This window comes from Oncorhynchus nerka, linkage group LG10 (assembly GCF_034236695.1).
Source record: "Oncorhynchus nerka isolate Pitt River linkage group LG10, Oner_Uvic_2.0, whole genome shotgun sequence".
NCBI classification, from domain to species: Eukaryota; Metazoa; Chordata; class Actinopteri; order Salmoniformes; family Salmonidae; genus Oncorhynchus; species Oncorhynchus nerka.
This window is the reverse complement of record NC_088405.1, coordinates 71,147,490-71,158,371: the sequence shown is the minus strand read 5'-3', so window position 1 is coordinate 71,158,371 and position 10,882 is coordinate 71,147,490. Positions and strand designations below refer to the sequence as shown.

The following is a 10,882-nucleotide window of genomic DNA, read 5'->3' as shown; positions in this document are numbered from 1 at the left end:
ACGACCTTAATATTTGTGTAAACTCTTCACGCTGTGTTCTGTGGGTTTCACTGAGTATGCTGATACCTATGGATCTTGGGTCCATGAAATAGGCTAAGGCTGTACATGGCAATATAAAATGTCCAATACACACAATAGACTGACTGGTGAGGTGATTTTCCACAGTCAAAGTCCTGCAATATGAGCTACACCGCTCATATTTGTGTAAACTCCTCACAGTTGTGTTCTGCTGGTGGCGCTGCTAAAACGTTATGACATTATTTTGATAGGGTAGTTTTACACAGCTTGCTGTAGTTTCATTTGTGAACATTTGAACGGTTCTCGAGTGTTGTAAGACCGCGTACCTTGCGTGTTTGCTTACTCTAACGTTACCTGTTTGAAATGTGCATTCCAAAGAGAGCACATCACATTTCACCCCTCCATCAAAAAGTTCGCCCTGCTTTGAGTCACGTGGTTTAAGAAAATGGCTTCTTGAAACGAATTTTGTCAAATGTGTTGCTAAAAGTTGAAATTATAGCTACCTAAAACTGAATGCGAGTGTTAATATTGGACTGAAGGGTTTGTAACTTCAATCTCAGAAATCGTTATGCATAAGTAACCGTTCTTTCATTTTTTCATGATTCTCAGGAAGATGGGTGTGCAGCAGATCTCAACTGTCGTAACATAAGATAGCTTACAGTAGCTAGCTAACTAACAAATCTGTCTCGATTTAAGCACCAAAGTCAACCGAACAACATGCCTCCTCGGAAAAAGCGAGAGAACAGAGGCACGGATGATTGTCCCAGGAAACGACGACGAGCTCAGGAAGAGGGCAATGTCGTCATCTCAGACAGAGACGAGGTAACCAGCTGAACTAACGTTACTGTATTTAGCTAGCTGGTAGCACACTACATTGCTAGCAAACTATCTTCCCACACTGGACGCAGAACTACCGAGATAGCTATATTTCGGTGTAAATGTACCTTTCATTAAATCTTAGCTAGAATACAAAGACTGTATGGTATACTTGATAACTGTCGGCCTTCAAGCTATTTGTATTTGGATCTCTAAGCTAGGCATCCAGGCTTGAATAATAATATTATACAAACCTGGATGCCTAGCTTAGAGAGCCAAATACAAATAGTCTGAAACAGAGATACTGCTTGGCCGACACTTATCAAGCATAGCATGCAGTCTTTATATTCTTCATGTCATTAACAACTCATCTCTCTTCTAACCCAGGATGAAGACTTCAGACCGACATCATCAAGAGGGGAGCGCAAACGGGAGAAGGAGAGTAGAACACGACCAAACGGTATTTTGACCAACATATGTCTCCTTATTTGTAGCTAATTAGACTCGTAATTTTCATGTACCACATCAACAGAATGCAACTATTGAAGCACTGCAAGATGGAACTTTAACCTACTGTACTGAAACTGTCCCTTCTCTTCTTAGAGATGACAGAGGAGGAGATGCTGGACCTGGCCATGAGACTGAGTAAACAGGAGGCCAGCAGCGCTGCTCTCCGGCAACGACAGGAGGAAGAGGCCGTGAGGAAGGCCATCGCTGAAAGCCTCTACGTAAGTGTAGATATTACTGACAGAAATCAAATGTCGCCTGGAGATTTACTCGAGCAGTCCTCGCCATTCTTTCAGATCAATCCAACCATTTGTATTGCATTCTATCTATTCCTGTGATACATGAGTGTTGCTGTATCCCTTCAGGCAGACAGCCCTACTCATCCCCACTCAGAATCTTTGCTCGGGTCAGGGAGCCCTACACAACAATGTCAAAATTCTCCTCCAGAGGGAGAGAGCAGCATACAGCCCCCCAGGTGTAAACTCTCCTACCCTAACCATGGTGTGGCTGACAGGGAGGGAGCCCGCGGTGGAGGTGTTCATGTAGGGGTGGCTCCCTCAGACAGGAGGAGGAGGGGGAAGAAGGAGGGAAGCCCATTACTAGATATGCCTGACCTGTCTCAGACCCAGAAGGTCTACTCCCAGTTCTCCCCCCTCAGCCAAGCTTCCACCTCAGTGCCTCTCCCATCCTCACAGGTCAGTGGTGAACACACACAGACCTACGCCATTATTTATCTGTCATTGCCTGTTCAACCCTGGCTGCTGTTCTGCATTTCTTCAGGGGCTTCAATGGGCCCAGATCTAACTAACTACGCTCATACCTTAAGACTTAACTAATATATGTGTTAAGTTCTGGTGACAGCAGGGTAGAAGAACCAACAACTTACTCTATATGTGTTTTTAACAGCAATGTTGGCATCATCTTACACTCATCACAGGCTAAGAATGCATGCCAGATCAGTTCTTACAATGTTTTTATGATAACATCTTCTATGCCATTTTAAGGAAGAGGGGTCTTCTCAGAGGAACCTTTTCGGAGACCGCTCATCCAAGGCAATTGAATCTCAGGACTACAACAACTCCACAAAGAGTGACTCCCAGTCCCAACTTAGGATCAAGTCCCCTGGTTTCCCTTCCACTACGGCTCCCCAAGCCAACAAACCTGTCCTGTGCCTGGAGAAGCTTAGCCAGGACCTCCTAGTAGACTGTCAGGCCTCTGGGTTCCTACTAAAGGGTCATCCCATCTTAACGCTTCCCACAAAGTCCCAGAAATCTCAATCTTATCAGCCCAAGAGCCCCACATTCTCCAATACCCCTGTGTTTTCCAAAACAGAGAGAGGTGTGGAACCAGGCCAAAGTAGTCCCTCCTTTCCTAAACGTGCCATGTTCTCTAATTGTGATTCAGGAGAGGAAGAAAAAGAGGCCAGTCCCACCATTCCTAAAAGCCTGGTCTTTTTCAAGACTGATAGAGGAAAGGCAGAGGAACAAGGGAGTCCAACTTCTCCTAAAAGCACCATGTTCTCTAAGACTGAAAGAGGACCAGAAGAGAAAGAGACCTTCTCTGGAAGTCCAGTCTTTCCCAGAACTGATCAGATAAGGGACCAGGGTCCACAGAGCTGTGTTGAAAGTGTCTCTGCAACAGGAGACTATGAGGATGGAGACAGAGACGATGCTGTGAAGAGCAGGGATGCCTCCGAGTGCCTTCCACCATGCCCCAGAACAACCCTGTCCCTGAACAAGAGATTTGTGCCTATAAGGAAGACTGCTGGAGTTTCAGACAAAGTTGTTGACCAAGAGGAACGCGAGGGTGAATCCTCGCAGAGAACTGTAAACAGGATTAGCATGCCTGCAAAGTTGGGTATGTTTTTTTCCCTATTGTTTTAAACACTGTCATACATACAAAGCAATGTTACGATCATACATTGAGTATGAATAAGAACAAGAAATACCTTTATGGCAGGTTCAAATGGCCTCTCTGCCTGCCCTTTTGGCTTTTTATGTTCAGATTCAATGTATGTATTGACATGATTGTTCCCTTTTAGCTGCAGAAGAAGACCTTAATTCAGAGGAACTTACATTGGCTTTGGAGACTCAGCCAATGCAGGAGTTAACCAGTAATATGGCGCTACGCTGGTCAGATGATGACGAAGAGGAAAATGGTCCTGAAAAGGTGAAACCAGGGAACTACAATATTGTCTATCACCAGTACTGTTATATAGCTTTTGGCCTCACCCGAAACCTAGTTTCCACAATACACTGTAAATATCTTTCTCTCTCTCTCTCTCTTGCAGTCAGCTCACTCGCCCAGCCCAGTCTTCCCACAGGAGAATGACCTCCCTCAGCCAAGCAACCAGGGTCTCTCCCCAAACACCCACGACCACCATTCCCCCCAACACAGACACAGCCCCTGCCTCGTCCCCAAGAAACGCACTCACAACTTTGAAGGCGCCGCGTGCGAGGAGGGGGAGAGCCAGTCCAAGTGCATCCGGAAGAAGTTCACCTTCAAGGGCATGTATGGAGCCCCCTCTCCCTCTCTTCTCAGACAGGCTGCAGGTAGGAGCCAGGATGAGGCCAAAGGCGGAAGCACCTCTTCCCACCAGCCCCTGGCCTCCTCCAGCTGCCTCTCTCCCCCCACAGACGGCCAGGGTTATGGGGGAGTGGTGCGCTACTATTGGGGTGTGCCTTTCTGTCCACGGGGGCAGAACCCAGACGCCTACACACAGGTGATCCTTCTTGGTCTGATGTAGTTTTCATTCATTTTTCTCTCACACATACATTTTCTGGATTATGAGTCGATGTAGGTAACTGACTTCTGGGAACACAAAAAGTGAGGGGTATGAATACTGTGTGCTATTGTGTTAGAAAAGTTCTATCCATTATTTTGTAATATTTCATTGATCTGATGTTAGATGTCATGACTTCTAACTGTAAGTGTCTAATAGAAATTACATGATTTTCCTTACAGGTGATCCTGTCCCAGCTGGAGGTGTATGAGAAGAGCCTGAAGGAGGCCCAGAGGGGTCTGCTGAGGAAGGCAGGCTGGGGGGAGCCAGTCCTCCCTGGGCCCCCAGAGAAACCCTTCTCCAGGAGGGGACGCCTCGAGAGACGCAGGGCCCCACGACTCCTGGAAGAAGAGGAGAGAGGGGGAAAACGTGAGGAAGAGCTAGTGGAGGTGGTAGAAGATGATGATGAAGAGGAGGGAGAGAAGAGGGCGAGACAGCTGTCACGGTGGGGGGTGGAAGGGGGAGAGAAGAGAGGAAGGCAGGAGTGGAAGGACTGCCAGGATCTGTTTGTGTCCTCTCCTGAACAAGAGGAAGTGAGTATTGCTTAATAATTAGAAATGCCTTTTATAGGCAGCTTGGAGCAATGCATTTATGTATTTTCGTAAGCTGTATTAATATTATTATTTTTCTTTAGAAGTGTCAATCATATCAAAGGCTCTGATGGTGCTACAGTACTTACTTAAAGTTCCTTGTTACACTATCTAACCACTTGATGGCACTATCAACAATTTACAATCCCAATGTGTTATTATAATATGGGTTTAAGTGTGTCTTTTTAGGATAGACACATTTTATTATGTAGAAAGGTCGATCCACTTGATGTTTTTCCCCCAGCAAATTTGTCTTTGTTTTGTCTTCCCATAGAAATCTCCCTCCCCTGTATTTCATGCAGATACCAGTCAGCTAATTCTACTTCAACGGTATGGGAGGCGTAAACTGCTAAATCATACAGTATGGACCTAGGTTGTCTTTAATCTCAATGATACAAGTATATTAATTGTGCACAAGAATAATAAAAAACAATGTATAAAGAATTCAGAGAGTTGATTTCTCATTTTATCAGGAGACTTGGCCTTAGAAGAAAAGAGGAAAGAGTAGCAGAAAAACAACCACCTGACTTACTGGAGGAGAGGGAGGAAGACGAGAATGAAGAAAAGATGGATGATAAAGAGGGTGGAGAGAAGAGGGAGGAGGAAGAAGTGGATGTCAGAGGCTTACAAGTTCCAGGTATAAGAAATAATGTAATTATTCCATAAACCGGTATATATGGTTCTATTTAGATTTGAATAATTAATGTTTGAGCTTCATATGTAGCTGTAATTGTCATGCCGCTACTTCTTGTTGTTTCTGATGACAGAGTCCCAACTCAGTGACGACAGCACTCAAGACCTCATGGTCACCAGCCCTGCACAGGTTAGTCACTTCAGCACTACCAAAGACACTCATACATAGAGCATTTTAACTACGGTTCTGAATGATTCTCCTTTTACCCAACACCTAGCAATAATGGGTGTGTGCATAGAATTGTGAGGCTATGGTTTTACATTTTAGCCATTTAGCACCGTGGTTTCCAAACTGTGGTGCTTGCCCCGGGGCCCCCCCCCTCCAAAAAGAAAACGGTCTGGCTTTCAACTTACTCTTGAAAGTTGTAATAGTAGAATCGAATGCACAAGGTACTATTTCGAAATTGGGGAGTGCATCATCAGCTGTTTATAACTTGTCAAATGTCCACATCAACTAACCCATGTCAGGAAGTGTTTTTTAGCTAGATTGTTACCCTATACATGTTGTTGTGATGTATAAGTCACTCAAATATGACATGAATATACACTGCTCAAAAAAATAAAGGGAACACTAAAATAACACATCCTAGATCTGAATGAATGAAATATTCTTATTAAATACTTTTTTCTTTACATAGTTGAATGTACTGACAATATTTTTTGTGTGATTTTTCAATGGAAATCAAATTTATCAACCCATGGAGGTCTGGATTTGGAGTCACACTCAAAATTAAAGTGGAAAACCACACTACAGGCTGATCCAACTTTGATGTAATGTCCTTAAAACAAGTCAAAATGAGGCTCAGTAGTGTGTGTGGCCTCCACGTGCCTGTATGACCTCCCTACAACGCCTGGGCATGCTCCTGATGAGGTGGCGGATGGTCTCCTGAGGGATCTCCTCCCAGACCTTCACTAAAGCATCCGCCAACTCCTGGACAGTCTGTGGTGCAACGTGCCGTTGGTGGATGGAGCGAGACATGATGTCCCAGATGTGCTCAATTGGATTCAGGTCTGGGGAACGGGCGGGCCAGTCCATAGCATCAATGCCTTCCTCTTGCAGGAACTGCTGACACACTCCAGCCACATGAGGTCTAGCATTGTCTTGCATTAGGAGCAACCCAGGGCCAACCGCACCAGCATATGGTCTCACAAGGGGTCTGAGGATCTCATCTCGGTACCTAATGGCAGTCAGGCTACCTCTGGCGAGCACATGGAGGGCTGTGCGGCCCCCCAAAGAAATGCCACCCCACACCATGACTGACCCACCGCCAAACCGGTCATGCTGGAGGATGTTGCAGGCAGCAGAACGTTCTCCACGGCGTCTCCAGACTCTGTCACGTCTGTCACATGTGCTCAGTGTGAACCTGCTTTCATCTGTGAAGAGCACAGGGCGCCAGTGGCGAATTTGCCAATCTTGGTGTTCTCTGGCAAATGCCAAACGTCCTGCACGGTGTTGGGCTGTAAGCACAACCCCCACCTGTGGACGTCGGGCCCTCATACCACCCTCATGGAGTCTGTTTCTGACCTTTAAGCAGACACATGCACATTTGTGTCCTGCTGGAGGTCATTTTGCAGGGCTCTGGCAGTGCTCCTCCTTGCACAAAGGCGGAGATAGCGGTCCTGCTGCTGGGTTGTTGCCCTCCTACGGCCTCCTCCACGTCTCCTGATGTACTGGCCTGTCTCCTGGTAGCGCCTCCATGCTCTGGACACTACGCTGACTGACACAGCAAACCTTCTTGCCACAGCTCGCATTGATGTCCCATCCTGGATGAGCTGCACTACCTAAGCCACTTGTGTGGGTTGTAGACTCCGTTTCATGCTACCACTAGAGTGAAGTGAAAGCACCGCCAGCATTCAAAAGTGACCAAAACATCAGCCAGGACAGCACAACAGCATGTGAAATGTATTGTCAATCAGTGTTGCTTCCTAAGTGGACAGTTTGATTTCACAGAAGTGTGATTGACTTGGAGTTACATTGTGTTGTTTAAGTGTTCCCTTTATTTTTTTGAGCATTGTACATTAGATGATGTATAGAATTGCAGGAAATAAGCTTTAAACTTACAAAATGTCCTCTCCGCCAACAAAAAGGGTATGAACCGTTTGTGTCATGAACAGTGCTTGGACCCATGGAAATATGGTGCGTGGGAGGTTCCCCAATGCAGGAAGGGGGGCCTGAGTGACAAAGTTTGGGAACCCCTGATTTAGCAGACGTTCTTATCCAGAGCGACTTACAATTAGTGCAGTCATCTTAAGATAGTTAGGTGAGACAACCACATATCACAGTTGTAGGAAATACATTTTCCCTCAAAGAAGTTATCAGCAAAGTCAGTGCTAGCAGGAAAAGACAAGTGCAGGTTTTTTTGTGGGGGGCATTGTGGGATTTGTCAGAAGTTTTCGGAAGAGGATTGTTGATGTCTATGATTGATTTGGCAACCTGTAGCCCCAGCCAGAGAACCAGTCCCTGCCTCAGATCCAGACCTTTCTTTCATCACCCCGTCCTCTGGAACAGCATGAAGAGGGGATGTTGGTGTTTGGAGAGGAGGAGGGGCGGAGGAGTAGCCCTATGGGGATCCCTGCTGTAGGAGAGGATGTTCGGATGGAGGAGGACATCCCAGAGCCTGCCTTCCCTCGGAGCCCCAACATGGACTGTCCCATGTGCATGCGTCTCTTCCCCCTGACGGAGATTGAGATGCACGCTGCCTACTGTGACGGTACCACCGGTATCATGGAGGAGGAAATGGCAGAGGAGAGCCACTCGCAGGGTGATACGATTTTCCTTTTGTAGGAAAATACATCTGATTCTGAGTAGGCACAGCAGACCAGCATGATGAAAATGATTAACTTGTCAATGTCGCCAAATTTTACAGTACCCACAAATAGTATTTTATAGTACTTCAGGACTGATGTACATACAGTAAAACAGTCATGTTGATATGTAGTTTCAGTCAAGGCTCGTAGGAAGAGGACCAGAAGGGGTGAGAACATTGGAGAGGAGCAGCCCAGCTCTTCTGGCTCTGGCAAGTAAGTAGGTATGACAGCATTTACCTTGGTCTAGCAGCATGTCTTACTCGGGTTACTTAGGGATTTTGTTGTGTGTCTCATCCTAAGGTGTTGAAAGTAAATTTCCCTTACTCCCCCTTCCTATAATGCCTATACATGTTAACAAATATGAATTAATGGAAGACAAGCAACTGATGTTCATACCTTTTCTACGTGTGTTGTCTCCACGGCAGGGTGGTACAGGGAGAGAAGTGCTTCCTGTGTCAGCAACTATTTCCTCTCAAGTACCATGAGAAGCATGTAGAGGACTGCATCAAGAACAAAGAGTTCTCCAAGGCTGCACCCAGAGACGGACAGGTACTCCTGGTTGGCAGTACTACACACACTAGTACTTGTTTTTTTTTCTTCAAAGAAGGGTCTACTTGCAGTGACTGATATGTGGTTGTTTTTCTTACTAAACTTGGTTGAATGCACTGACTTCAAGTTACTCTGGATAAGAGTGACTGCTAAATGACTGTACCTCTTCTGGTCTTCTGTCTGTGTGACGATCTTGCAGAGTGGAGTCTTGCTGAGTGCTCTGGACCAGACAGAGCATATATATTCAGGTACTGTACTCTCACTTTCTGTCATTGGCTTGTTTTACACTTTCCTAAAGCCTCTTTCCACCATGTTTGAATGGGAGAAAAAGAGAGCCAATGTTTTCACTCTTTTGTCTCTTTCTAGGGACTGCTGAGGCCAAACCATGTGATACTACCGTCAATAACCAACAAAGGTAAGCAAAACAACCGGAAATAGTGATGGATTCTTTTGGGGAAACTCCATTTGACTGTTACTGTAGTACCCACCCCCGGTGACATAGGATAGGGAGGGGAGTCTGATAAGCGGACCCTATTTGTCTGTCAAGGATATACTCTGATAGTTAGTTATCTGAAGCATCATAGCAAGTCTATTACATGCTTATAAGACTTCATAGTTGTCCATAGTGGACTAAGGCTGTTAGTATACCCCTATTTAAGTAGTTATTAATTTGCCATTTTCTGCTGGTTTAATAGTTCATAAAAAGAAAACATTTTGGGTCAATATGAGATGGTAGTAAGCAGACTGCGGCGTTTGGTGCTGGTCTACACTTGATTTGGGATTCCACAGCACTCCAGTAACTATATGTCATCAATCTACCTCTCAAGCCCATTACTTCTCTGTATAACAGTGTGCATGTAACACCTGCACTTGTCCAATAAGAAATGCACATTTTCACTATCTGTTGCATAATGTTTTCCTACGGTCTACCTCAATGAACATGACCCTGCTCTGTATAACGGTGTTACTTTTATTCCAGTGGCCTGATTGATGATCTGGACACAGCAGAATCTGGGGGAAGAGGAGACTTCAGCGCCCCAGGTTTCAGAGTGAGCACTTCGCCCATCCAATCCTTCACCCCTGTCTCAGAAGCCACAGACTGCCTTATCGACTTCTAACGCCAATGCTCTTCCTCTACCTCCTCTTCCTCTTCCAGGCCCAGCCAAAAAGAGATTAAAGCAATAGTTTACAAAAAAATGTAAATTACCGTCAACCACTTTTTTATACCCCTGTAGATCTTTCATTTGTAGTGTTTGTTACACTGAATTGAATGACAAAAATGTGTGTTATTAATATTGTATTAAATTATACTGATTTCTTTTATCTACTTTCGTTGGAGACATGTTTGTTGGATTGTTACTATGTTGATGTAGATGTCATGAGGTATACGTGTAGTTCTAAACTGTTTCTTGGCAGTAATACATACAGAAAGCAATGTAAGAGTCAATTCACTTTTGCAGACCAACCAAAAGAATGCCTGCATACCAAACAGTCACAGCGAACCAAACCGTCCTCATTGTACATTATTGGGTTGTATTTTGGAAGGGGGAGAACTATCAGGTTACAGCAGCCTTCATCAGTGCCACTGTGGCTGTATGATTGTAATAGAAATACAGTGCTACAGTGTAAACAATGATTGCAAGAGGACTGATTGTCAATTGCAGGTAAACATTTTTTCAATTTATTTTGTAGTGAATTTAGGTACATTCTGTCGAGTTAATTTTGTTTTATGGTATGTCAAGTATATGGTAGGGCTATTTATACCTGATGTTGCATGAAGTATTTCCTTCCAAAGTATACTGAAAACGTGTACTTTCTTCTGCCAACACTACAAGCATATCAAGTTAAGTGATTCAATCCATGGAATGTGCTATAGAAGTACAGTTAACACTGCTATTAGCATCTAAGCTCTTTGCCATATGTGTACCATTCCAGTGATTCTATATCCTCCCAGATGAGCAGCAAGAGGGCCAAACTTAGCCAGGATTCCTCAGACCCCATCAGCATATGCATATCCGCAGATACCTTCCACATGGTACACCCACTGTGTGTGACCTTATCGCTGCGTTTCATCCTTCCTCTGCAGGGGAAAGTGTCTCCCAGCCTTTCCGTCTCTGAG

At 45.0% G+C, this 10,882-nt stretch overlaps 1 protein-coding gene across 7 annotated transcripts; it reads left to right on the top strand.

The window, feature by feature from the left end:
• The first annotated feature begins 244 nt into the window (after nucleotides 1–244).
• LOC115135943 (BRCA1-A complex subunit RAP80-like) lies at nucleotides 245–10,086 on the top strand. 7 transcript variants are annotated; one of them, XM_029671184.2, is made up of 18 exons: nucleotides 251–840; nucleotides 1,222–1,294; nucleotides 1,438–1,562; nucleotides 1,707–2,036; nucleotides 2,346–3,198; nucleotides 3,383–3,510; nucleotides 3,632–4,063; nucleotides 4,306–4,656; nucleotides 4,988–5,043; nucleotides 5,187–5,350; nucleotides 5,481–5,536; nucleotides 7,847–8,168; nucleotides 8,346–8,427; nucleotides 8,640–8,763; nucleotides 8,963–9,011; nucleotides 9,130–9,178; nucleotides 9,743–9,812; nucleotides 9,920–10,086. In XM_029671184.2, exons 1-18 carry the CDS (start codon nucleotides 736–738, stop codon nucleotides 9,938–9,940), a joined length of 3,390 nt encoding a protein of 1,129 aa, XP_029527044.2. In that variant the 5' UTR covers nucleotides 251–735; the 3' UTR covers nucleotides 9,941–10,086. The 7 variants fall into 7 exon arrangements, with proteins under 7 accessions (XP_029527048.2, XP_029527047.2, XP_029527044.2 ...); XM_029671183.2 differs by having other exon boundaries at nucleotides 255–558; nucleotides 715–840; nucleotides 9,743–10,086; XM_029671182.2 differs by having other exon boundaries at nucleotides 255–840; nucleotides 9,743–10,086.
• The last annotated feature ends 796 nt before the right edge of the window (nucleotides 10,087–10,882 follow it).